The sequence below is a fragment of the Ailuropoda melanoleuca genome, chromosome 6 (genome assembly GCF_002007445.2).
Source record: "Ailuropoda melanoleuca isolate Jingjing chromosome 6, ASM200744v2, whole genome shotgun sequence".
NCBI classification, from domain to species: domain Eukaryota; kingdom Metazoa; phylum Chordata; class Mammalia; order Carnivora; family Ursidae; genus Ailuropoda; species Ailuropoda melanoleuca.
In genome coordinates this window covers 38,148,159-38,175,819 of record NC_048223.1, presented here as the reverse complement: position 1 = coordinate 38,175,819, position 27,661 = coordinate 38,148,159, and the positions used below count along the sequence as shown (strand labels likewise).

The 27,661-nt window shown below is 45.5% G+C and overlaps 2 protein-coding genes across 9 annotated transcripts in view; one reads left to right on the top strand and one right to left on the bottom strand.

Annotated features, from left to right (window-relative positions):
- Nucleotides 1–23,127, top strand: part of MLH1 (mutL homolog 1) — a 47,378-nt gene extending 24,251 nt beyond the window's left edge. The window contains exons 12-19 of the mRNA XM_034662256.1: nucleotides 500–873; nucleotides 2,512–2,660; nucleotides 10,295–10,403; nucleotides 12,305–12,368; nucleotides 17,333–17,491; nucleotides 18,059–18,151; nucleotides 18,436–18,549; nucleotides 19,325–23,127. Of these exons, the coding sequence (XP_034518147.1) occupies nucleotides 500–873; nucleotides 2,512–2,660; nucleotides 10,295–10,403; nucleotides 12,305–12,368; nucleotides 17,333–17,491; nucleotides 18,059–18,151; nucleotides 18,436–18,549; nucleotides 19,325–19,492 (1,230 nt within the window). The 3' untranslated portion in view covers nucleotides 19,493–23,127. The remainder of the gene's footprint in view (nucleotides 1–499; nucleotides 874–2,511; nucleotides 2,661–10,294; nucleotides 10,404–12,304; nucleotides 12,369–17,332; nucleotides 17,492–18,058; nucleotides 18,152–18,435; nucleotides 18,550–19,324) is intronic.
- The window catches only part of LRRFIP2 (LRR binding FLII interacting protein 2), a 109,432-nt gene continuing 103,450 nt past the window's right edge, over nucleotides 21,680–27,661 (bottom strand). For all 8 annotated transcript variants that reach the window (XM_034662254.1, XM_034662247.1, XM_034662249.1 and 5 more), the window contains 4 exons: nucleotides 25,444–25,564; nucleotides 23,054–23,133; nucleotides 22,383–22,487; nucleotides 21,680–21,960 (listed from right to left, as the gene is read on the bottom strand). In XM_034662254.1, coding sequence (XP_034518145.1) covers nucleotides 21,850–21,960; nucleotides 22,383–22,487; nucleotides 23,054–23,133; nucleotides 25,444–25,564 — 417 coding nt within the window. In that variant the 3' untranslated portion in view covers nucleotides 21,680–21,849. The remainder of the gene's footprint in view (nucleotides 21,961–22,382; nucleotides 22,488–23,053; nucleotides 23,134–25,443; nucleotides 25,565–27,661) is intronic.

Genomic DNA, 27,661 nt, shown 5'->3' with positions numbered 1-27,661 from the left:
AGACAGCCAGTGAGAGAGGGAACACAAGCAGGGAGAGTGGGAGAGGAAGAAGCAGGCTCACAGCACAGGAAGCCTGATGTGGGGCTCGATCCCATAACGCCGGGATCACGCCCTGGGCCGAAGGCAGACGCTTAACCGCGGTGCCACCCAGGCGCCCCAAGATTTTATTTTTTTAACTGATCTCTACACCCACTTTGGGGCTCGAACTTAACAACCCCAAGATCAAGAGTCGCCTGCTGTACCGACTGAGCCAGCCAGGTGCCCCTGGGACCTGGACATTAATTTCATATTCTGAATCGTTCCACTGCCGCCTTTTTTTTTTTTCCCAGAGAGATTCTACTTTATTGAAACATATAGGACAGAATATAGAAAGGGTTCAGCAAACACATAAAGTGAATCATATATTACATAAATGCCATTGAGCTTGAAAAATCACAGTGGCTAGGAATCTTATTTATTTAAAAAGTATTTTAACCCACTACCTTCTTTTTTAACATAGACTTTACTACCAGGTCTTGCTGGCTCCTCTGTGGAGGTGGTTAAATCCACAACGGGTGTGACCCCCTCATCTACTGGAAGTGGCGACAAGGTCTACGCCCACCAGATGGTCCGCACAGATTCACGGGAACAGAAGCTCGATGCCTTTCTGCAGCCCATGAGCAAGGCTCTGTCCAGTCAGCCTCAGGCCATTGTCCCAGAAGACAGGACTGATGCTTCCAGTGGTGGGGCTGGGCAGCAAGATGAGGAAATGCTTGAACTCCCAGAGCCTGCTCAAGTGGCTGCCACAAATCAGGGCACAGAGGTGGATGTGACAGAGGGGACCTCGGAAATGTCAGAGAAGAGAGGTCCCTCTTCCAGCCCAGGCAACCCCAGGTATGGACTTTGGGAAGAGTGCAGCCTGCCTCTGCTGTTCTTTCCTGAAACCGCCTCTGGCTTGACTTGGCATGAACCACCTGCAGCTTCTCTCTGCCTGACCCGCCCTCTGCCTCCAATGAGACAGTGCTCTGCCTTTGACTATGGCTTGAGAGCCCCCCACTCAGTGGCCTTTGAGATATTTTAAATGTCCATGGTTCCAAGCATGAGTTAAACACACATCAGAAAAAAAAAGTAAGATTTATCTTTTATTTTTAGTACTGGATTTTGATAATGCCTCAATAGCAGAGGAGGCTAGAGAGAACCCTGAAATATCCAGAGGATTCTCCTTCATCCCACTCAAGGCTGCTTCCACTCTTCTCAGGAAAAACACATTTTTCTCAGTTCAGATTATAAAGGCCCTGAAGCCCACGGGCTGGCGGTGAGAGCAGAGAAGGGCGGATGGCAGCCGCGGCTGTCATTTCCCTGCCTTCGAAGGACATGCTCCGCAGGCTCCCCAGGGGCACGGCGCTGAGCCCAGGCAGACGCCCCTTCCCCAGCGGGCTCGGGCACAGCACCTGGGCTAAGGGGGAAGGTGCCCTCCCAGGGCTGCGCACCTGCCCGGCCCCGGAACCCCGGTGCTAAGCGGCCATTGGGGTTTGGACGAGTTACTTGACTCCAGTTTGCTCGTTGCCAAGTCAGTCTAGCAAGACAACGTGTTGGGGTATCTCCAGGGAATAATCGGGGGTGCTGCCACCTGTGGGGAACCCAGTCTGTGTCGGATACTTTACCTGCACTATCTCGTTTCGTGCTCTTAGCAGCCCTGCAGGGCAGGGTTACGTGTCTCTTTGTCACTGGGGGAAGTAACACCACCGGCTCTTTACCACACAGCAGTTGAAAGAAATCTCTGAAACCAGAAATGAGATTGTATCACTCCTCAGCTGAAAATCAACACTTCCCCTTGCATTTGGGTTCACCACCCTGCCCCCCTCTTGAGCCCCCACTTTCCCTCTCCTGCAGGGTGCTTGGCCACATGCCGTGTGGCTGGCCTGCACTGCCTGAGTTCCCCTGCTTTGTTCTCCCTCCTTGTGCTGAGGGCCTAGGAGGACTGCCTTCTTGTCGCTCAGGCCTCCGCTCACGAGTCACCTCTTGCCAGAGGCCCTCTCACTCCTCCATCATCCTGTTGCCTTGTTTACTTTTCTTCTTAGCATTTTCTGCTACTTCAAAGGATCTTTTTTCTGTGGCTTTCTGACTCTCCAGCTAGAAAGTAAGCGCGTTGAGAGCCGGCACCTTGTCTGTCTGGTGCGCGGCCGTGTGGAGCTGGCGCTGTAACAGCGTCTGATGGAGGACTGAACAAGTGACACTTGGCGAGGTGGGCGCACACGCTCAGGGCCCTGCAGCTGCACCGGCGAGTGACTTCAGAGGCCTGCTGTGCGCAGGGGCTGGCTGCTGGGGGCTCAGGTCCTCTGATTCACGGGGTGCCGGAGAACAGACCAATCTTGCTAGTCTGCCGCCCGCACGAGGACCCCGCCCCAGATGTGCAGAGCCAGCACGAGAAGCTGCTCCCTTTTCCAAAATGCAATACACAAAATTTGGCTGACTTAAAAAAAAAGCTTTCAAGGATAGTCATGATCTGCCGGCTCCTTATCTTCATTGCAGAAAGAGGCCTCGGGAAAGCTCTGATGTGGAAATGGTGGAAGATGATTCCCGAAAGGAAATGACAGCAGCGTGTACCCCTCGGCGCAGGATCATCAACCTCACCAGTGTGCTGAGCCTCCAGGAAGAAATTAACGAGCGGGGACATGAGAGTACGTAAGTGCCGACGTCTCTCTCGGGGCCTCCGAGGGCCAGAGCTGCTAATGTCAAGTTTTAGGAAATGCAGAAAGTGTTGACAGTAGGGCGGCCGCTGTGGTGTGCTGAGCACGCCTCCCTTTCCTCACCCGCAGCAGCAGCAGCTGAAAGACGATTTTCAGCTGGGAGGGAAGGGAAAAAGTAGTCTCTGGTTTTAATTATAATTAATCGATATTCTCACTGAATCCTAGCAGCCAGAGTAAAGGAGTCATTTACATAATTTTCAGTTTGTTTCTTAGTTTAAAGCGGTGTGATGACCCACAAGATTCTAATCTGTGGCCTGAGTGGGGCGTGCTCTTGCTAAAGTGCACAGGCTTTGGAGGGCCCCCAGTGGCTACCCCGGCATTACCGATTCCACTGTGTGACCTTAGACTCCTGACTTATCCTTGCTCTGCCTCGGTTTTTCCTCATCTTTAAAACGGGATTGATTTTACCCTTGAAGATGATTGTGCTGATTAGAGAGAAAATAAGTAAAACACTTGTTACAGAGTAAGGAGTCAGTAGATATTTTTATACCCCGAAGACAAAGCCATAAATCAATATCACCTTCCTCAGATATAGCTTTTCGGAATACTTGAGTATAGAGCTCCGTTTTGGTCCCGGTTACTTCAAAACCAGCTAATGTGGGTTTAGGAATTAAAGGGGGCTTGTCATGTCCCAGGCACGAACTGTGCAGGGATTGAGGACTAGAACAGCGGCTTGGCCCAAAGAGCCACCCTCACCTGCTGAGTGACGGTCATGCTCCAAGCATAGACAGTACGGCTCCGGGCTCCAGACACTTGAGTCTCAGCAGTTTAGTCATGGCCTTTCCATGTTTCATCGGTAACACGTTTCCTGATTAAAATAGTTAAGTTTCAACCCGCGTCTTTTTTTTTTTTTTTAAGATTTTATTAATTTATTTGACAGAGACAGCCAGAGAGAGAGGGAACACAAGTAGGGGGAGTGGGAGAGGAAGAAGCAGGCTCCTGGCTGAGGAGCCTGATGTGGGGCTCGATCCCAGAACGCCGGGATCACGCCCTGAGCCGAAGGCAGACGCTTAACGACTGCGCCACCCAGGCGCCCCTCAACCTGTGTCTTAAAATATGACAACGTGGGTTAAAGTCCTCAGTGGCCAGGGAGCAGAGCAGGTTAGCACTTTTCACACTAATCCTCCACCTTCTTCTTCTTCTTTTTTTTTTTTTTTAAAGATTTTATTTATTTGAGAGAGAGAGCACAAGCTGGGGGGTGGGGAGGCATTGGGAGAGGGAGAACCAGACTCCCCACTGAGCAGGGAGCCCAGTGCGGGGCTCCACAGGGGCTCAATCCCAGGACCCAGAGACCCATGACCTGAGCCAAAGACAGATGCTTAACTGACTGAGCCATCCAGCTGCCCCAGTCCTCCACTTTCTAAAGCACTGTTGTGACTCCGTGGCCCCCCGCATTTTTCTCTATCCCAGTCACCCCTTGTTTGGACAAATTCAGGAAGGCCTCAGTTTGCCTTTCCTGTTCATTCTCTCTTTTCTCAGCTCTCTGGGCTTTGTCCACATGTGGGCAAAGCCATAGGTGTCTCTACACGTGGGAAGAGTAAAAGCTTCCTGTGACTGAGGTCTGGCCAACTGTAGAAGTAGCTGCCAGTTGGCCTCCGATTTTTGTTTCCACGAAGATTTGCTGCAGTCGCTCTTTACTTCCGCTTATTGGCTTTCAAGCTGGAAGCTTTTAAAACCGTTTGAAACGGTATAAGAGAGGTGGGCTGTTCCTTGATTTATTTAGCAGGCTTGTTCACAAGTAGTTTCAGTTGACAGCCTCCCTCAGATTTGGAGTTTACTGAGTTTTCCTTGAGGGTTTGTATCCCTTATGTAAAGCGGCTAAAGATAGAGTTTCGAGAAATTTCTGACTAGTTGCACACTACTTTCAGTGCAGTGTCAAGCTAACGTGAGTCAAGTTGGGTCAGGTTTGGAGTCCATTGCTGAGGCTCAGATGATGAATCTCAGTGTTCCCAAACTGTGTATTTGTACATGTTATCTCGTTTAAATCTAGAATCATCTTGTGAGGGAGGCAGGCAGCTGCTGTTACCTGTTTTATGGAGGTGAGGACATGAAATGGAAGATGGAGAGGACAGGAGAAGACAGATGAGTTGGAACATCCCAGCAGTCAGAAACAGGCCCAGGGACACACGTCACCGAGGGCAGATGGTGACTGACACGGTCTGCACATGAGGTGGCTGGCCCAGGACTCAGAGGCTAAACAAACCAGCTGCCCTAGGGGGCACATGCCCCTTGTGATTTGATCCCCACCACCGAGGCTGGGTTTTCAGACGCGCCGGTGTAGAGTCTCACAGAAGGTGTGGTGGCTGTCGTGTGGGAGTGGAGTGAGCCGGACGGGCTCTGCGGAAGCTCCTGCCGGCTACACCATTCCCTCGCCTAGCAGAAATGTGGCCACTTTTTTGGGGCATTATTTTCCTGCTCCATAGCATGATAGCACTGCTACAGCCTTTACCGGGCCCTTGCGATGAACGCCTGAGATCCCTCATGCGCGCTTCGTAAGCTCAGGCCTCTGTCCACGGGATGGGGCCTTGGGTCCTGCCCACTAGCGTGTACTTTACACCCGTGGCCCCAGGTCGGGGAAGCTGCTTGTCTTCAAGGTGAACGCTGTACAGGGATTTCCCTGGAGCTCAGATTTGGTGAGGTAGGCCACTTCCCTTAGCAGACCAGCCACCCGGCTGCTCCCCCGCAGGGACTGGCCGTGCCCCAGCCCAGGAGAGAAGTAAGGGATGCTCTCCTTGTACCCAAGTTCCTCGTTGTGCTCATTTGTGTGGTTTTATTCAATCGGTGTGTTGTCTGTGCAGGGATCGTGTCTGTCGCACTGAGTGTATCACCCTCGGTGTCCACAGGGGGCCTGGCAGGTGGACTCTGTAGGTATTTGCTGAAGCAGTGTGTACATGATTGAGAGCAGTCGCCCAGGAGGTGAATCTTTCTTCTACAGGATGTCGAAGTTGAACACTCAGTCAGGCACCTCTCTCGAGTGTGCTGCATCTCCCCAGCCCTGGTGGGCACACGTTTGGTCAACAAATGCGGGACATTTTTGGCCCGGTATCCAGTCAGTTCCGTGGAATTTGGCTCATCTCAGATTAATAATGACTGAATGTACTTGCAAGTCTCATAATTTTGATCTATTAATGAATGAGGACAAGGAATATTGTAATTTTTTTGCTATCATTTGAATGTGAATGTGTTTAACATTTTACCCACTATTTTTTTTTCTCTTGGTCTTTGGGGAACAGCCCTGGGTGTCAGTGTTCATACTTTTATATGGCTTGTCCTCAGATGATCATTTTGGTACATGAAATCAGATTGGCAAACACTTGTCAAGTATGCTATCTGCACAAAATGCCCGGGGCCAGGCGCTGAGGCAGAGGGGGAGGTGAATGAGCCCTGCCGTACAGGATTCCGCGGTGGTATGGGCACTGGTTAGTAAGTAGCTGGCTACAGCAGCAGGTAAAATGAAAGCTACTCTGTAATGGAGGTAGAAGGCCACACCAGTGGCGCCCAGGGTGAGAGCTGCCGGGATGGCTTTTGGCTCAGCTGGGGCAGCGGCCAGAGGCCATGCCTTCGGGGGCTCCCACCAGGCGGTCCGGTAGGGCGCTGAGCTTCTGCCCTGTACGTGGCCATGAAGAACCAGAGCACCCGGCACGCTTCCTTCGGTTTGGCTTTACTTGCTCCTTCTCAGAAAAACAGGCCGAGCGAGACCCAGGGCCTCCATTGGGAGCCCAGCTGTGTGGTTGGGCTTTGAAGCACAGAAGGATCTTGTCCCATTTTGCTGCTGGCGAAACGGCAGGGAGATGCCCACAGACTTCTGATGCTGGGGAGGTATTTAGAGGAGGGAGGAAAGAGAGGTTCTTGAGGTCCTGATGCATTGTGAAGAGCTCCAAGTGGCTTCACGAAGCCCAGGGAAGAAAAGTCCCGCCTGGATGAAAGAGTGACTCTGGAAGGCCCGCGCCAAGCCAGCAGCTGCCTCCCTTCCCCGCCCAGGCTGGCAGGGCTGCACCTCGGTAGCTAGGATGCGTCAGAGGGCTCTATGAAAAATCTGTATGGAAAAATCTCTGACCCTTTTTTTAGTGGATTACACTGCTTTCTCTTTCCTCCAGTGCCTCATTATTCAAGATTATTTGATGTTCTCCAGCTTTTAAAATAATCATTTTCCGCCTACACAGTACATCCTGTAGAGACATTGAGTTTCCAGTGGGAACAGAGGGGAACACTTCATTCTAAAAATGAAGAAAATAAGCCTCTTTCTATTGGGGCTTGGGGAGACGGAGAGCGTTACAGAACTTATGTAACAATATGAGAATTCACTTGTGGTGCCTAAGCTAAAAAAGAAAAGTATAGTGAAAACACGGTATACAGGCTTATTGCTGTCCCCAAACCCTTCCCTGTGGTCTTCAGACCCTCTTCCCCACCCCCCTTTATGGTGGTGGTATTTTTACTTACACACACACAGATGTATTGGTAAATTAAAAATCAAATTTATACGGGGCGCCTGGGTGGCACAGCGGTTAAGCATCTGCCTTCGGCTCAGGGCGTGATCCCAGCGTTCTGGGATCGAGCCCCACATCAGGCTCCTCCGCTATGAGCCTGCTTCTTCCTCTCCCACTCCCCCTGCTTGTGTTCCCTCTCTCACTGGCTGTCTCTATCTCTGTCAAATAAATAAATAAATAATCTTAAAAAAAAAAAAGTTTAAAAATCAAATTTATAAAATACATACCTAAGATCTATACAAGAAAACACATGAACACCTGATTAAGAGATAGAGCATTGTGGGTTCATCACCTTTGAATCTCTTAGGTGCTTCCTCCCTAAACTAACCCCTTCCCTTCTCCCTTAGAGGTAACCGCTTTCTTAAATTTTATGATTGTTATTTCTTTTTAATATAGTTTTACCACCCATATTTATAGCCCTAAAAAATTTGTTCAGTTTGCAAGTTTTAAATTTTACATAGATGGAATTATACTGTAAGGGTTTTTTTGGGGGGGTGTGTGTATATGTGTGTGTGTGTAAAACATACATACACATACATTCTGTTCTAGGATTCATCCATCTGACTACATATAGCTCTGGTTTGCTTTTTCTGTGTGATAGATTCCAGTTGGTGACTGTGACTGCATGTTTGTTCATTCGTTCCGCTGCTGAAGGACATTTGGATTCAGATGGCCTCATCCCTGCCTGCTCATACCCCCTCCCGCTCTGGCCATGAGAGATTCGAGAGCTTGGCACACTGGTGGTGAAGCTCTGCTGTGGGTATATACTCAGCAGAGCTACTGCTGGGTCAGAAGATGATGAATTGTTTTTCAAAGGGGTCAGATAAACATACCCATTGGCCCCACCAACAGGGCACGGAAGTTGCATTTGTTCCACTTCCTCTCCTACATTTGGTCTTGTCAGACTTTTTACCACTTTGGTGTTTGTGGAATGGTAGCTAATGGTGGTTTTGTTTGCATCTCCCTGATTACTATAAATTGAAGGATATTTCCCCTTCCGTTAAGTGCCTGTTCTAGTTTTTTGCCCATTTTTCTGTTGGGTTTGTGGTCTTTTCAGACTGGTTTGAGGAGTTCTTCAAATATTCCAGATAATGATCAGTTACATGAAACATCTTCCCCCAGTTTAGGATTTATCCATTTTCTTCTTCTTCTTTTTTTAAACAAATACTTGTTTCATGAACAGAAATACTTAGATTTAACATAGGCAGGTTTTGTGAATTATTCTTTACAGATTGGCTTTTTAAATCTAATGTAGGATATGTTTCCTAACTCTGGGTTAATTTAAGACATATTCTTATATTGTCTCCTAAAATGCTTATACGTAAATCCCTAGTCCTCCTGGAATTCATCTTTGGTGTATGGTGTTAGATTCATGGTTTTCATGTGGATATCAAATTGTTCCATAATACATTGTCATCGTCACTTTGTTTGGATTTAGCGAATATTATTTGCTCATAATTCTTTCCCTTAGATCGTTCATGGTCTGCCTGAAGCCCATCCATTAGGTGGGGTCTTGGGTGGCCAACTGAGTTTTGTTTTGTCCAGTTTATCCTCATTTTGAAAGTGTTTTTTCCTGGGTTTAAAATTCCAGATTGACAGTTACTTTTTCTTAATGCACCAGAGGTGGTGTTCTATCATTTTTTGGTAAAATGATATCATTTTCCACTCTTACTGCTGAAAATCCAGCTAACCGTCTTATGTTTTACTACTTTGTGGGGAATCTCTCTCATGTCTCTGAGTGCTTTTAAGATCTCTTTTCTTTAGTGTACCGCAGTATCTCTGTATGCCAAGTGTGGGTTTGTTGGGCTTCCTGGAACTGAGGTTTGGTGTCTTCTGTCACTTCTGGGATAGTCGCAGATATTTTTTGTCTTCAAACTCTGTAAATATCATCTCCCCCTGCCCTCTCTCCCTTCTGGAACTTGAGTTATATATTTATATATTATATATTTATTATCTTCCATGTTGCATAAGCAGTTCTGTAGTTTTCCTCTTTGTCTCTCTGTGCTGCATTCTGGATAATTTTTCAGATCTACCTACCAGTTATTATCTTGGCAACTTTGTCTCATCTGCTGTGAAGTCGGTCTTGATTTTTAAGTTCAATATTTTTCATTTTTAGAAATTTGGTTTCTTTTGGAGATCTTGATCATTTCTGATAGTCTCTTGCTACTTATTCATTGTTTAATCCCTCTTAAGCATCCTGAACATACTTATTTTCTCTTCTTTGCTGGTGTTTCCAGTCTCTGAACCTTTGCAGAGGTCGTGTGGTTTCTTCTGGATTCTGATTCTTGCTACATTCTTTGTGTGTTTTGTAATTTTTTGACTGCTAGCTTCTGGTATTTTATCTGTGGGAGATAATTTGAAGCCTGGACTGAAACTGAATTTCTCCGCAGAAAATTTGCATTTGATTCTATCAGGGACCTGGAGGAACAGTCAGCCCTGGAATCAATGTTAAACTAAAATCTCCATACAAGGTTTTAGGCAATGCACTTAGCGTGAATCCTGGCTGCAGAAGCTTGTGAGGACCGGCTCGTGGTTACAGATTCTCGGGGCTGTGATTTTTTTTCTTTACCCCCAACACCCAGGCTTGAGGTCCGTGGGCAGTTCTGCTCCCTGCCCTGGGACCCGGGACACAGCAGGATTTCTTCTCTTTTGCCTGAGGGTGCGGCCCCTGGCATCTCAGCTTCACATGCTGGGGAAGTGGTCTCCTATTAGACTTCCCGTTTCAAACCATTCCTACATTTTTGTTCTTCTTTCCCCGCACCTGAGAGCCTGCACAGTCTAGCGTTCATGTAGTTCCTCTGGTGCCTTTGGGTGAAGCTGGCTTCAGAGCTCGCAGTACTTTTCTGGCTTCCTGCTTTGCCTTAGGGTGTGATCTTTGGGCAAAGTTTTCCTTTACCTTTGGGCAATGTTTTTGTTGCATTTTGAAAGATTAGTTATCATTTATTCCTCATTTGTGTGTGTTTTCAGCAAGAGGTACATTGCAGGCATTGTGCTCGTTTGTTGTCTCTAGCTCTGGTGCTTTGGGCTGCAAAGCGGTGTTGGTGGGATGCCGTTCCTGACCGGCTCTTTCTTTTCCAGCGCTCCGAGAGATGCTGCATAACCACTCCTTTGTGGGCTGCGTGAATCCGCAGTGGGCCTTGGCACAGCATCAGACCAAGTTATACCTTCTCAACACCACCAAACTGAGGTAAATGAGTGAGTGCATGACAAAAGCAGGGCTGCTACAAGAATGGTCTGGAGGCGCAGGCACAAAAAGCCAGGGACAGCGAGCAGTCTGAGCTGTTGGGGAAGGTCCCAGGCTTTGGAGACAGACAGATGGTTTCCAGTCCACGCCCAACCATTTACCATTTTTGTCACCCTGGACAAGGTACTTTCCTAAACTATGTCTCAGACTTCTCATCTGCACATTTGGAAATTACTACTTCACTTGCAGGGTTTTGTGAGGATAAGAAATGACATGAGAAGCCTCATGTTTGGCAGGTTCTTGGTCCTCAGTAAATGTTGACCACTGTGGTTGAACCAGGTGTTGAGGGCTTAGTGCCAGTAGAGAATTCTAGCATCTGCTTTGTGCAGCGGGGTAATGTGGGATGCAAGAGAAAGAAGACCCAATGCCCCCTTTCCTCTTTAGGAAATGTCTCCAAGGCTTACTCTTGCCATCGCATGAGCCAGCGGGGTTGACAAGCCATGCCATTTGCCTAGTACATAGCCAGTGACATTTCTATTGATTGTTCCCAGAGACCTTGGTCGATGAGCTCCTAGTGAGTCTAGAACCTGTATCAAATCTGTTCTCAATTAGGTGGCACAGATGGGAGGGTGCTGCCACCCGGCATCTACTAGACATCACCTGGCCACTGTGGGGCCCTTTCCCACCAAGTCTTCCTGACCCCTCGCAGTGCTTCGTGAGCCCGTGAGCAAGGCAGCCGCCATACGTTGCTTGGGGGTGGCGCACAAGATAAGAACTAATTTCCTCCCTCACCTAGAAACTTCCCCAGCCCAGAGCTGACTGCTACCACACATATGTCTTTGGATATTCAGAACTCACCCCTTCTAGGCCGTCTTGGTGCAGCTCTGTTCAGGATCCCTTGTCTTTTCTTTGAGAATCCTTTGGCTTGCACAGTGGGCTGTCTCTTATTAATGTGTTGGGAATTCTGCTGCCCTTGTTCTTTCTTTCCCATCGCATGTAAATACATTTCCAAGACTCCAAATCACACTGTGTTCAGGTTCTTTCATTTTACAAACAGAAAGCCAGGCCAGCGTTAGAATTTCAGCTATTAATAAATGTGAATGGTTTCCCAGTGAGGAGGTAAAAGAAACAGATTGAGAATCAGGTTCAGAGTGCAGAATCTGGATTCAGCTCCTTCCTTTTCCATCTTATTAGCTCTGACCTGGGACAAGTTAGGTACTCGCTGGGTGCCTCGGCTTCCCCCTGTAACGCAGGCATAGCAGATGCGTTGTCTGCTTTGATTGATAATGAGAAGGCTTTAAACAGACCTATGTGGTTCAGATTGCTTTAAGAACTATAAAGTGCCATTAATTTCAGCACCGCGCTGTGTAAGAAGGCCAGCACGTTGTATCCCCCACAGCTGCTTTCAGAGCGTTGCCAGCCAGTGCATCATCAAACACCCAGCTGGTCTAATTCTGCCTTGTGTCCACTTGTGATTATTTAGCAAGTCTCCTGCCCTCCTTATATACTCCATACCATTTTTAATGGTGAGTTGTAAAAAAAAAAAAAAAAAAAAAAAGTGATTTATAGGATTCTTTGTAAGTGGGGGAAAAAGTTAGCCAACAAAAATTTCTTACATTTCACACTACAGGGAGTTCAGCAGCCTTTTACAGCACCCGGGGGTGGGGACAGAGTCTGGGTGACTTAGAGACTTAGCCTTAGTGCTAACACCAGCCGAAGCCCTGACTGGAGCACGCAACGGGTCCCAGCTCCTTAGAGGAGGAGGAGGTCTTGTAGACTGTCAGGAAGTCTCCACAGCGTGTCCCATCCATATTGCAGGGGTTATTTCTTCTGTTTGTCCTGACTGCTTGGCTCTCAAGCACAGATTCAGCATTTTCTTAAAGTCACTTCATTTTTATTTTCAGTGAAGAACTGTTCTACCAGATACTCATTTATGATTTTGCCAATTTTGGTGTTCTGAGACTCTCGGTAAGTTTACTTCCTGCTTCTCACTTCTGAAACTTCCAGCACCTGGTCATTTCTGAAAGTAATAGCTCTACCCTAATTATCTGCTTGGCGGTATATTAAGTTTTTCTAAATATGCCTAGGATATTGTGTGTATTGTATGATTTGTATATGGAAGTATCCTTAGTTATAACACGGTTTTATACAAAGCAGAACAGTCACTTGGTAGCCAGCTTAAACAAAAGTTTATTATTGTATTGGTTAGTACATATCTACTTAAGAAAACTTGTAGAGAGATAAAAATAGAAATAAACATCCTCTAAGGCCTATGACCCAAACACAACCAACCCCAACTGACAGTCTTAGGTCATTTCTCCAAGACCTTTTCATTGCTTAATTTTAATTTAGAATTAAAATCAGACTACTTATCTATGTAGTTTCATATCATCTTTGTACAGCTGACATAACTACAAAAAAGCCTACTGGGATTTTTATTGGGGTTGTCTTGAATCCGCAGAGCAATTTGGGGAGGAAATCTTTTGTTAGATATATCCCTTCTTATCCCACATTTTTTGATGCTATTATAAATGGCATTTTAAAAATTTTCCAGTTGTGTGTTCCTAGTATATAGAAACACAGGTGTTTACATACATTGATCTTGTCCCTTGCAACCTTGCCAAGCTCATTTAGTAGTGCTAGTGGTTTTCTTACAGTTTTCTATCAGTTTCAACATGGATGATCATAGCCTCTGTGAATAAAGGCAGTTTTATTTTTCCTGTCCAACCTGGATGGCTTTTCTTTTTCTTGCCTAACTGCTAGACCCTTAGTACAATGTTGAATAGAAGTAGTGAGAATGGAAATCCTTGTTGCTGATCTTACGGGGAAACACATTCAGTCTTTCCAAAGTAAGTATGCTTTCTGCTGTAGGTAGAGATGAGATGTCCTTTATGAGATTGAGGAAGTTCCCTTCTGTTCCTTGTTTGCTTAGAGTTGGTTTTATTCAGGAATGGATATTGAGTTTTTTCAAATGACCTTTCTGCATCTGTTAAGAGAATTGCATGGTATTCTTTTTAAATTTCTTAATACAATGAATTACATTGATTTTCATGTTAAAAACCAATCTTGCATTCCTGGGATGAACTGTACTCTTTTTATATACTATTGAAATTGATTTGCCAGAATTTTGTTTACAGTTGCTGCATATATGTTCATGAATGATACTGGTTTTTCTTTTTCTTGTAGTCTTTGGTTTGGTATCAGCATTAATGCTGGCTTCATAGAATGAGTTGGGAGCTCTCCCCTCCTTTTTCATCATCTGGAAGAGTTTGTATAGAATTGGGGTGATTCCTTAAATTTCTGGTAGAATTCACCAGTGAGTGAAGCCATCTGGGTCTGGAGATTTCCTCATGGGAACATTTTTAGCTACAAATTCAGTTTCTTTCACAGGTAACTATTCAGGTTATCTTTTTCTTCTTGACGGAGTTTTGGTTTTGGTTTCTTTCAAGGAATTTTTCCATTGAAGTTTTTGAATTTATTGGCATGAAGTTGTTCATAGTATTTTTCATAGTTCTTTTAATGTTTAGATCCTCTCTCATTCCCAATATTGGCGATGTGTGGCCTCTCTTTTTAACCTAATCAGTCTGGCTAGAAGTTTGTCTATTTTTATTGATCTCAAAGAACTGACTTTTGGTTTCATTGATTTTTCTCTGTTGTTTTTCTGTTTTCTATTCCATTGATATTTACTCTGATCTTTATTACTTCCTTTCTACTTATTTTGGGTTTAATTTGCTCTTCTGTTTCAGATTTCTTAAGGTAGAAGCTGAGGTCACTGTGATAGGACATCATTCTTTTTTCTAATAGAGGTGTTCATTGCTAATACATTTCCTGAGCGCTGCTTTCACAGCTTCCCACAAATTTTGATAAGTTGTTTTCATTTTCATCCAGTTCAAAATACTTTATTTCCTTTTTGATTTCTTCTTTGACCCACAGGTTATTGAGAAGTATGTTGTTTCCAGTTACTTGGAGCTTTTCCTGATACCTGTTACTGAATTAGAAATCACTAAGAGTATGGTCTGTGCTGCTCAGTGGCCCACGCACACTTGAAACGACTGTGTAGCCTGGTCTGCTTGAGTGGAGTGGCAAGTATAGCAAGTTGACAGTGATGCTCAGATCTTCCGTATCCTGATTTTCTAGTTTTTTTTTTTTAAAAGAGTGGTATTGAAACTTGTGTAATTGCGGGAATCTGTTTTTTTCTCTTTGCCAGTTCCATTAGTTTGATCCTTCATAGATTTTAAAGCTCTGGTACTGAGTCCATAAACATTTAAATTGTCGGATCCTTTCACTGACAACTCTATTATGAAAAAATAGAAAGAGTGTTCTGTGGGTAACATGTGTAAAAGTAAAATGTATGACCATAGTAACATCGGAAGGGGAGAAATGGAAGAAAATTTAGGCATCTTATTTTTAACCATATATTTCAGTCTTCTTCCTAATCAGATGATTTACCTGAGATGTCACTGAACGGATTCTCCCGTCCCCTTGCGTTAGTTTTCAGTGAGGCATGGAGCCCTTAGAGCTGCACGAGGGCAGTGCCTCCACACGGCCTTCCCCTTCCCACCTGTTCAGCAGGCTATCACATCCTCTCTGCTGCAGTGGCCACCGGGGAGGAGGAGGAAGAGGTTTTCTTGTGATTTTCAGGTGTTTTCTCTGTGGGAGATGGGGAGTGAGTGTTAGATTTGGGGTTTCTCACCTGCTGTCACGATCATGGCTTTGTGGTTTTCGCACGGGCACACCTCATTTTGTGTTTCATTGCATGTCACAGACCTTGCATTTCTACAAATTCAAGGTCTGTGGCAACCCTACATTGAATAAATCTGTTGACACCATCTTTCCAATAGCATTTGCTCACTTCATGTCTCTGTGTCACATTTTGGTAATTCTGGCAATATTTCAAACTTTTTTATTATTGTATTTGTATATAATACAAACTGTGATGAGTGATAATAATTCACTGGAAGCTCAGATGGTTAGCATTTTTTAGCAGTAATTTTTTTTTCCAGAAGCCCACATTTTTTTTTTGTTTTCACTTTTTTAAATTTAAATTCAATTAATTAACATATAATGTATTATTTGTTTCAGGGGTACAGGTCTGTGATTCATCAGTCTTATATAATACCCAGTGCTCATTACAACACATACCCTTCCCAATGTCCATCACCTGGTTACCCCATCCTTTCACCCCCTCCCCTCCAGCAACCCTCAGTTGGTTTCCTATGATTAAGAGTCTCTTATCTCACTCTCTGATTTCATCTTGTTTCATTTGTTCCTCTTTCCCTATGATTCTGGGTTTTTTTCCTTAAGTTCCGCATATGAGTGAAACCATATGATAATTATCTTTCTCTGATTGAGTTATTTCGCTTAGCATAGTACCCTCTAGTTCCATCTCTGTCAATGTAAATGATAGGTATTCATCCTTTCTGATAGCTGAATAATATTCCGTGGTATGTATGAACCACATCTTCTTCATTCATTCATCTGTTGATGGACATCTGGGCTCTTTCCATAGTTTGGCTGTTGTGGACATTGCTACTATAAACATTGGGGTGCAGGTGCCCCTTCTTTTCACTACATCTGTATCTTTGGGGTAAATGCCCAGTAGTACAATTGCTGAGTCATAGGGTAGCTCTATTTTCAACTTTTTGAGGAACCTTCATACTTTTTTTCCAGAGTGGCTGCACCAGCTTGCATTCCCACCAACAGTGTAGGAAGGATCCCCTTTCCCTGCATCCTCGCCAATATTTGTAGTTTCCTGACTTAATTTTAGCCATGCTGACTGGCGTGAGGTGATATCTCACTGTGGTTTTGATTTGTATTTCCCTGGTGCCCAGTGATGTTGAGCACTTTTTCATGTGTCTCTTGGCCATTTGGATGTCTTCTTTGTAGAAATATCTATTCATGTCTTCTGCCCATTTCTTGATTGGATTATTTGTTCTTTGGGTGTTGAGTTTGATAAGTTCTTTATAACTAGCCCTTTATCTCATGAGACATTTGCAAATATCTTCTCCCATTCTGTCCGTTGTCTTTTGGTTTTGTTGACTGTTTATTTTGCTATGCAAAGCTTTTTATCTTGATGAAGTCCCACTAGTTCATTTTTGCCTTTGTTTCCCTTACCTTTGGAGACATGTTTAGCAAGAAGTTGCTGTCTGTATTCTCCTCTAGGATTTTGATGGCGTCCTGTCTCACATTTAGGTCTTTCATCCATTTTAAGTCTATTTTTGTGTATGGTGTAAGAAATGGTCCAGTCTCATTCCTGCATGTGGCTGTCCAGTTTTCCCAACACTATTTCTTGAAGAGACTGTCTTTTTTCCATTGGATATTCTTTCCTGCTTTGTCGAAGATTAGTTGACCATAGAGTTGAGGTTCCACGTCTGGGTTCTCTCTTCTGTTCCACTGATCTTTCTGTCTCTCTTTGTGCCAGTACCATACTGTCTTGATGATTACAGCTGAATCATTTTTCTTAGTTAAGGGATGTACATTGTTTTTTTTAGACATAATACTATTTCACACTTCATAGGATATATATGTGTGTAAACATAACTTTTTTTTTTAAGATTTTATTTATTTATTTGACAGAGATAGAGACAGCCAGCGAGAGAGGGAACACAAGCAGGGGAGGGAGACGAAGAAGCAGGCTCATAGCAGAGGAGCCTGATGTGGGGCTCGATCCCAGAACGCCGGGATCACGCCCTGAGCCAAAGGCAGACGCTTAACCGCTGTGCCACCCAGGCGCCCCGTGTGTAAACATAACTTTTATGTGCACTGGGAAACCAAAAAATTCATCTGACTCACTATATTGTGATATTCCTTGACTGTGGCAGTCTGGAACCAAACCCATAGTACCTCCGAGGTGTGCCTGTGGTGGTTTTGTGGGAAGGAATACAGGCTTCACATGGATGCACTGTTAACACCGCCTCTATTCTAGGAGCCAGCACCCGCTGTTTGACCTGGCCATGCTCGCCTTGGATAGTCCTGAGAGTGGTTGGACGGAGGAAGATGGTCCCAAAGAAGGACTTGCTGAGTACATTGTTGAGTTTCTGAAGAAGAAGGCTGAGATGCTTGCAGACTATTTCTCTTTGGAAATCGATGAGGTGTGTGACAGCCATTTTTATGCCTCTGTTGTATTCCTCAGATAAGAATCAAGTTCTGTAGTTGGTTTGAGATCAGGACAAGAAGGCCACCCACCTCTGAGAGGATCAGGATGTGACATCCGTTCACATCTTCACTCCCTATTTGCATGTCTAGGTTACACAACCATTTTGTCATCCGTTCACGCCCATTCCTGTTCCCGGGGTGAAGGACCCCGACAAGGGAGAGCTGAATCCCAGAGTCCCTACAGGCCGCAGTGAATGAGCTGAAGCCAGGCCACTTGCTTTCTCATTTCTTCATCTTACCTCTTAACCTTTGGGGTCTCCATTTCGACGTGTTCTTTAGTTGGCGAGCATATTGAAAGAAGTTGTCCTGCTTCATGTCAATACAAAAAGCTCTTTTTAAGCGCTTTGCTTTCCTGCCCCCGGTGCCCAGCCCAGTCAAGCACCTGGTCACCCAAAGTGCGGGCATGCGAACAAGACCTGGAGGGAGCACTGGGGAAGTGGAACTTGGTTAAACTCTAACAATTTAATTCTTGTCTCCTTGTCGTGCCTTTTCTCCTCAAGCAGGAGGGGAACCTGATTGGATTACCCCTGCTGATCGACAACTACGTGCCCCCTTTGGAGGGTCTGCCTATCTTCATTCTTCGACTAGCCACAGAGGCAAGTGGTCAAGCCATTCCTAAGTATGTGGATACCTGCGTGTGGGCTGGAGGGAGAGGGCACGGGACCACACCTTCACGTGGAATGATGAAAAGGATAAAACAGCTGAAGCCCCCCCCTTACCCCACCTACCCCAGCAGTATTCAGCAGTTCATTTCCAGATTTAATGCCTAAAATGTTACATGTAAAAAGCTTTAAGTAGTCTGTGATCTCCACTTGGAAATGAAATGTGTTTACTAAAGCAAGTACCTATGTTGAGGTATTAAATTCTCTCTTTGGACCAGGTGAACTGGGATGAAGAGAAGGAATGTTTTGAAAGCCTCAGTAAAGAATGTGCTATGTTTTACTCCATTCGGAAGCAGTATATATCTGAGGAGTCAACCCTCTCAGGCCAGCAGGTACTGTGGTGACGCACATTAGCTCCTGGAACAGGGATGGGCCCTCACACAACCTTTAGGAAATGATTAAGAGTGCCGCCTCTGAATTCCTAGGATTTCACTGCACATAAGGTTTAAACATAATGGTCTGCTTTTATTCGTGAATTTTGCTTCCTTCTGCTGGTTTGGAAGGTCCCTCTAGAATGATCTCGGTACCTGTCAAATGGGAAAACACAAGCCATCACAGTGAGCTGGGAGGCTGAACTGGACGATCCAGGGCTAGTGAGCCCTCGTCTCCCATCGTTCGCCCTCAAGTGTGCAGCCCTAGTCTTCAGGTTCTGCCCCAGTCTCCCCACGCTCCTTTAGCTTTGGCTCATTTTACATGTGACCACTGCTCTGCCAGGCACACAGGGTGGTACTGACGTCTGATCCCTAGCTCTTCTTAAAGATCAGCTGTAAACAAAAAGGGCTTGGGTGCATGCATTGCGGGCTGAACATCATAGGATCAGACATTATGTTAGATCCTGCTACAATCAACTGTTCCTCCCAAATGGAAACAAAGTTTCCGTGGGAGAAAGTCTCTGCCTTCTTTTCCCCTTGTCTCCTCTCGCACGTTCAGGGCTGTAGGATCCCTGAGAGGCTGACCAGAGAGGATGTTTCACCAGCATGAGGTAAAACAGCCCATTTTAACCAGCAAGACTTCCAGGCCCAGTACAGGTCAGCCAGGAAACCACAGATGGTGGGATGTGAGCGGGGCAAACAGGGAGGCTTGTGACCTCTAACACGTCTTTTCCAGAGTGAAGTGTCTGGCTCCTCTGCAAAGCCCTGGAAGTGGACTGTGGAACACATCGTCTATAAAGCCTTCCGCTCACATCTTCTGCCTCCCAAACATTTCACAGAAGATGGAAATATCCTACAGCTTGCTAACCTGCCCGATCTGTACAAAGTCTTCGAGCGGTGTTAACCACGCTCACTTGCAGACTGAGCGGTGCGGTTCTTGCACGGTGTCCTCACAAGGGTAGGTCTTATGGATGAAGACTCCCGTTTGCCCTCTAACTAGGAGCACTCTTTCACGCTTGGTGGATCAACCAGAAATAAATTGTCAGATGTGTCCTAACATGATTTCTTATTTAACTTCACTATACTTGAAAGGTTTTCTCGGTCCATTTTCACCTACAGTATACCTGATTGGGTTGAAGAATCCAAAACTGGTTTGAAAGCCGTCTGGGCATCTGGTAAGAATTCTAAGAAGGCCTTGAAGATTTTATAAATCTTGCTTTGGTTTGATTCTTTGTGTATTCTGGTAAATTTCTAATATCAACTGATACAGATTACGTTGGTTCACATGCCTTGGAAAAGAGGTCCCGAACATGTAAGAGGCTCTGGTGACACTGAGTATGGAGAAAGCTGAATTGATAATCTGTTACTACTGTATGTAACCAAAGCTAATTAATTTGTAATGAAAAAAAAAAACTTGAGAGAAGGCAGCGGTCCTGATGGAGTCTATAACTGGTGTGCACTTTAAGTGAGCCCCCTTTGTTAATGGATCTGAATCCTACCAGCTTAAGATAAAATTCTAGTTATTCTTGTCTGAAGGATGACCTAAAAACACAAACTTAAGCTGTACATGCCAATACAATAAGCTGCCTTAACAGAAATGTGCAGTGAGCATGGGGAGGAAGAACGCCTACAGTACTGAGGTAAAATCCAGATTACAAGACTCAGTGAAGAACATTCCATGGGAAAGAACAGGGAACTTTACCTAATGAAGACATGAAGCCATTCCCTTTGGAAGAGAATGGGACAACAGAAGAGACAAATTTGTTGTTCCACAAAAAGGGTGAGGTCAGGTTCTACCACATAGAACTTCCAAAAAGTCAACAGGCCGGCTCAGCAGTGGGGCTCAGTGAGCCCAGCAGGGCACAGGCTGAGCAGCCCAGCTGTGGGGCTCCAGGACCTCGCTGCCTCAGCCCTCTCCCGCAGCTCCCGCACGGGTGATTGCTGCTGTGACTAGAGAAAATTTATAGGAGATTAGGAAATCCCCTCCATCCAGGACAGTGGTTTCCATATTTTAAAAATAAGCTCATTGCTCTGAAGAAGGAGGTAATTCGTAGAGATTTTCTTCACATTCAAGTTAGCTTTAGTATCTAGTTTAAAGTCTAAACTTTCAGTTTCTCTCACGTGCCTTTAATTCATTAGACTTCCCCCAGCATTTGTTCTGAAGATACAGCTGCCATCTCCATAAAACCACCTCGATTCTGAGGGCAAAAGAGGATCACAAATCCTGAAGAGTGGCCGTACTAGATGATAAAAGCCCCTTGAACCGGGTGCCTTTACAGATGAAACTGAACTTCTTAAAAAGCCGTATATTCCAGATCATTCTCCTTGTGGAGGAGAGAAAAGAAGAGGGGGCAAGAGGGGTGGGTATGGCTGCCTTGAGGTGTTTTAAAGGCTCCTCCAACAAAAATGAATGTGTCAGTAGCCAGCTGTGGTCAGCAAGAGGGTGCGTTTAATAGAGTCTTCAGGCCGGCCTCCCCCCTTCCTGCCCCCCCCCCACCGGGCTCGTCTGAGGTTTCTTCCATAATCAGCAGCAGATGAGATACTTTACATGAGATACAGCACAGTTGATGTTGAAGACAAACGGCCCTACTCTTACTTTAAGAGTGTGAGGCTTTGGACTTTCCCGGCCACATGCAATAAAGCAAGTTTTATATACACTCCCCATATCTTTTTCTAACATTTTCTTATATAAATTTAAATATTTTACAAAAAAAGGCTTTTTACTCCAAACATAGAAATTTGAGTGAAACATATATTCCCCACCTGTGAACTTGTTTCTTCACTAAAATATAAATGCTATCTGATATTAAGGGTAAGTGTCTTTTGAGTGCTGGAGATGACTGACGTCTGAATTGCACCATGGAGAAGGCACTTGTGTTTTCCGAGGTCTCCAGCCAAGTTATCTCATTGGGCACTCACAGAGTCGCTGTCCTCCGGAACCCGTGCCAAGGCCTCTGAGTGCCCAGTCACTGAGGCAGCTGGGGAAAAATGGTGAGTAAACTTGATTCTAAAATTATGTAAATAAAAAATAAAAACAGCATGGACCAGTTCTTAGTCTAGAATCAAACTACAAACGAAATCCAAAGTGTTCATTCATGAAGATTCAAACCTTTTTCATTCTCTCATAAATTATAAAATACAAAGGTGGCTATTTTAATGACAAAACTCAAACAGTACTGAAGGGGGTCTGTGTCAATGGACAAAAAGTCAGTCCCTCTGGGAGGGGCCCCAGGAGCAGCACCCGAACTGGACAGTGGCCTCCTACTGCTGGGCCAGAAGTGCTGTCCTGTTGGCCTTCATCTTCTCCAGCCGCTTGGCCAGGTGGCTGTTGGTCATCTCCATCTCTTCAATCTTGTCCAGTGCTGTTCGTAACTGCAGACAGGGAGAGCCCAGTCACCTCATGGTCACACATGAACCCCACTGCCACTTGAGTCATCTCCCCCCACCCCCGGGAAATGGAAGCATTGCCAGCTCGGCCTTGCATTGCACCCCGCGGCCTTGTCTCTTCCGCCAGCTGGCGGTGCCGAACAGGGACACTGAGCCTCCGTCCCAGAAAGGACAGACAACGGGTGGGGAAACAGACTGGCTCTACAACAAAAGGGAGACCTATCCTTTCTCTAGTCTCTAACTGACCAAAACCTAAAAGTAAATGGCCGTCACTGCGCAGGTCAAAAACCAACACTGAAGAGTAAGAGACTCCATTGCTGTTGCCTTAAGACTGGACCCAGGATCCAATTCCTTATGGAGTGAAGGATCTTTTCTTTGTAGGAAAGTGAGCAAGCAAAAGCAGGTACCTCTCGCTGTAGCTTCCTCTTTTCTGCCTTCAGTTCGTCTTCCACTTTCTCAGCGTTCTCCGCGGCGGTCTTGTACCTCAGCACCTGGCCCTCGAGCCGGCTGATCTGTCAACAAGAGAACACGGGCCTCTGCTTATGGGCACCAGGAGCCCCGTTCTCGCAGCCACATGGAAACACAGTGTCATTACAAATCCCAAGTCACCCCTCACAGTGAGTCATACGGCCTTTCAGAACCCGACAGCTATTTATAGAGCAAGAAATGTCCCTGGAGAGGATTACAGCTGGAGAGTCATTATAGAGCCAATTTCCCATGTTAAGTTTATGGTGAACATACTGTTAAAGTGCCAAAGTTACATGACAGGACAAGACTCACTAAATGGAAAAGCTTTTAGACTCTCTAGAATATACAATAAGGGATTTTCAAACTACAGTCTTCCTGAAGTCTCTTGAAATACCTGGAAAAAAACCAGAATTATAGCTATTGTCTTCTACGTTTTACAGCTAACAGAAGGCTTAAGTGTCCTGCCAGGTTCTCTCTGCTGGCTTTTCTACTTGACCCCACTGTAGAGGCAGCCCAAAGAAACCAGGGTGCTCCTGGAGTTAGCCACTCAGATGCAGGAAGTTTCGAAGGGAGTGTAAATCACTTGGTAGCACACTGAAGAAGTACTTACATTCTGCTCCAACGTGGTTATATCCTGTTCTGCCTTTGAAAGCTTAAATTTATAATCACTAATTTGTCTATTGGCATCTCCTAGAAGAAAAGAGAATAGTGAATCACCTGTCAGCGAGCAGGTGTGACCTCAAGCGGTGACAGCCTCTGCAGCCCAGGAGGGGACTGTGCAGTGGAAGGAGACAAAGCGCAAATGCCCATGGGGCGGCCACAGCACAGCCTGGGCTCTAGAACGGCTCTCCTGCCAGAAGCTCTAGCCTAATCCCAGCATCCCTTGGACCAGGGAGTTGGAAGAAAATTTTCTCTCTACCCCATGGTGGGGGAAGGCTGACCTTGGAGCAAGGAGCCCTGTCAGTGCATCCGTGACCCCCACCAACCTTACGTGCTGACTTTCCCCCAGAGCTTCCAGTTTCCCTCACCTTCCTGCCTCCCCAGCTCAGTTCGGCTGCCACACCTCGAGGGCCCTGCTCTCCCTGCCTCTGACTGAAGTCCTCAGCAACCCTGTCATGACTCTGCATAGTTCCCTGTAACTTCACCTTCCCTGTCGCGTTTTATCTGCACTCTTTGCTAACACTGATCGTGCCTTCTAAACCTGTATGTGAGGAGAGGGGCCCTGGCTCTGCCTTCTTCAGTCTACTTCTGTATCTCACCAAGGGCTCTGGGCATGTGCTTAATAAACACCTGCTCAAAGAAATGCTTTTCAGTAGCCTGTTGTGATAATGTGATGGGCAGACTTCTACACCATTAGTTGTACTCTGACCTTAGAAGTCATTTAAAATGAGAGCTTTAAAAATTCCCTCCAGCAAACCAAATTTAATAAAAATCACTCTGAAATTATTACAGGGTAGAAATCATAAGGCCTACAGGAGATAAACCAAATCTAAGCTACCTAACTTGAGAACTTTTCTGCTTTTCCACATCAGTGAGGTTACAACTACTTACATAATCTTCAGCGAGAGGTGGTTCTCACTGGTAGCTACCGTTACCTATAAAACTCTTGCCCCAAAGGCCCCTCTGGCAGTGAGAGACAAGAATTCCTACTGCTGGGCTCTAAAATAGAAGCTTCAGGATCTGAGTTTTTAATTCTTCATCCCAGCCACTTACTATCACAATGTGCTGCTTCCTTCTCATGGCAAACCTCACTTTCCTTCCTGTTTGCAAGACTGTAAGTCCTTCATCTTTGCCATTTTGGGCTTGCCATGAAATTCCATTCGACCACACCATGTTTACATTCCCGGGCTTCCTTTGCCAGCCAGGCCCAGTCTGTCAGATCCCACTGGGCCCACCTTGTTCTACAGCTCACTCTGGGTACACCCACCTGCCCCAGAAGCATTCACACGTAAGGCATGCCGGCTCTCCCTCAGTGTGACCCCTTTTTGAATTTGCTGCTTTAGGCCAATCTCTTTCAAATCTACCCCCTGCCCCTCTCTAAGACTTCTGGCAGCCATTGTACTGGTCCAGCTGATCATCACAGCCTCCCCGCTAGTCAGCCTGCCTCTCACCATGCCCATCTTCATCTATCCCCCACGCCAAAGTATTTCTAGAACAAAATATTCAACAGGAAGTGTCACGAGGGTCCCAACTGATACCTAATAAAGGACATGACACCAACCTCAAAAGCCAGTATTAATAGTATTAAAAGCCTTAATCCAAGAAGCCTTTTCTATTTAGCCTAATGCAAAAATATTTAGATGAAAAGGCCATGAAATAACTGATATTTTAAGATAAGTTATCAGAAAAGCCACAATTCAAATTGAAAAAAAAGTAGGTCTTCCCTTTCCATAAACGATACATTATCTAACTATATACAGATGGCTGCTGACCTCCTCACATCATGGAGATTACTACTGTGAGTACAGGCATTGTAAAACAACATGGGGTCAAAAATAGGGAGAAAAACTCCATGAGGTAAACTGAATAGGCTTATTTTGTGGCCTTGTTTTAAATTCCATCTATAAAGATTAATTTGGTTAATACGAAAACTTCTGGCAAAGTTCTGAAACTATTCAACATTAGTGTGAATTAGTTCCAAATGTATCCTTCCACTATCCAAATAGATTCCACAAGCAAAATACCGTTAGGAAGGGTGCCGTATGGGATCTGACAGTTGACCCCGTGTGGAAGAGGACAGTGCCAGGAGGACACTGTTTCCAAAATGTTTCTAGAAATCACTGCACAGTGGGAGAAGAGCACTAACCCAGTCCTCTCAATCCATTCCCTGAAGTGCAGAGGCTACTAGAAGCCTCTACCTGGCTGTACCATGGTTCAGGACTACCTTCTGGGCTCGCTGAGGACTAAGCAATCTTTGTGACACGGCTGCACTAGAGAAATGCACATGACAAGACGGGCAGCCTCCCAGCATAGCGGCGCTTGCCTGGCCCCGGCACCTACTCTGCATCTCGATGAACTGCAGGTCGGAACCGTTGTGCAGCCCCGCCATGTCAGCCGCCGAGCCCTCGCTCCGGGAGCACTTCTGCTGCTCTTCCTCCAGCTGTAGCTTCAGCCTCTGGATCTGAAGTGGAGAGAGGGGTCGGTCACAAGATCCACAGGACAACGTGGGTCCTCGGCCACACAAGTCATCCACCCAGAACTTGAGTGACTACCACGGGGCCACACGGCCAGATGTGCTAGTGACAAACTGGGAACAACATCAGAAGGAGTGAGCTCCATGACCAGGTGTCCCAGTCAGAGCAGACCTATTTTATGATTTGTGTAGGCTGGTGGAACGGCAGATCTTTTCAGAGTTCTTCACTACCTTCATTCCATCTTTAATAAAATTCCACGGGCAGTTAGATGTTTGTGTTTTGTCTTAGAATTAGGGTAAATGTTCTAGGTTAAATATTTAGGAAACTTAGGGGCGCCTGGGTGGCACAGCGGTTGGGCGTCTGCCTTCAGCTCAGGGCGTGATCCCGGCGTTATGGGATCGAGTCCCACATCAGGCTCTTCCGCTATGAGCCTGCTTCTTCCTCTCCCACTCCCCCTTCTTGTGTTCCCTCTCTCGCTGGTTGTCTCTATCACTGTCGAATAAATAAATAAAATCTTTAAAAAAAAATATTTAGGAAACTTAAATATTAAAACTCGAATTCAATTAAATATTAAAATTAATAAGTAAATTTAATTAAAATGTTAAATTAAGTATTAAATATTAACACTTAAATATTAGATTAAATATTTAGAAAAACTTCTGTATGCAGTAATAATTGGAAATGTATTTTTTAGTTTGGCTACACAGCTGATCCGCCTTATTTTACCCAAAATAAAGGATGTTTACAGTAGCTTATTCATAATAGCTCCAAACTGGAAATAATCCAAATGTCTATCAACAGGAGGATAAACAAACTGGCACATCTACACAGTGGAATTACTACCCAGCAAGAGAGGGGAAAGCACTACCGATACGTGCAACATGGCTGAGTCTCAAAATAAGTACACTGTGTAGAAGATGCCAGACAAAAGAGGACGACATACTATATAATTCCCAATTATATAAAACTCCACAAAATGGAAACTAATCCACAGTGACAGAATGCAGATCAGTTGTTGCCTGGAGAGGGGGAAAGAGGGAGGCTCAGGAAGGAAGATTTACCAAGGGACACCGAAACTTTGGAGGGTTTTGAATATTTTCACCATTTTGACTGTGGTCATGGTTTCATGAGTATTGTTATGGGTTGAGTTGTGTCCTTACAAAATTCATATGTTGAAGTTCTAATTCCCAGTACCTCAGGATGTGAACTTACTTGGAAATGGAGTCACTGAAGATGCATTTACTTAAGGTGAGATGAGATCATGCTGGAATAGGGTGGGCCCCTAATCCAGTATGACTGGTGTCCTGAAAAGAATGCCATATGAAGACAGACAGGAACGTACAGAGGGAAGACGATGTGAAGACACAATGCTATCCACAAGCCAAGCAAAGCCAAAGACAGCCAGCAAACCACCAGGAGCCAGAAGAGAAGTGTGGGACAGATTTCCCTTCACAGGCCTCAGAAGGCACAAACACTGCTGCCACCCGACCCTGGGCATTTGCTAATCTCCGAAACTGCGCAGACAGGACACTTCTGTTCCTCTAAGCCACCCAGTCTGTGGTACTTTGTTAGGGTAGCCCTCAGAAACTAATACGGTAGGTACATTTCTTTGTACTTTATGTACGAGCAGCTTATTCTAGACCAGTTATACCTTAAGAAAGCTGTGGGGTTTTTTTTTAATTTGCAAACTGAAGAAGCTAAAAATGAATCAAATACAAAGGGACTCAGTGTGGGGAAAAAACAAGACCCAGCGGAGACAGGAGCCCCGCACGCATGGAGAACGGGATCAGGTGACAGACATGTACTGATGCTGAGGTCCCCAGTCCGGCCGGCCTCAGTCCCCAGAATGCTGCCAGCAGGACTGCTTCCCACACAGAGGACTAGGGGATGTCTGCCTGCAGAACTGTCTGCTGGTCTAAAGTAAAGACCAACATATCCACATCAAAGTTTCCCAACAAAACACCCAGCCACATCAGCCTTACGTATGCTCAAAGCTGTCCATCGGCGTTTTAATCCCCACCCCACCCCCTGAAACTTAGGGCCAAATAAATACACATAAAAGAGCATCAGGTAGGAAATAAACT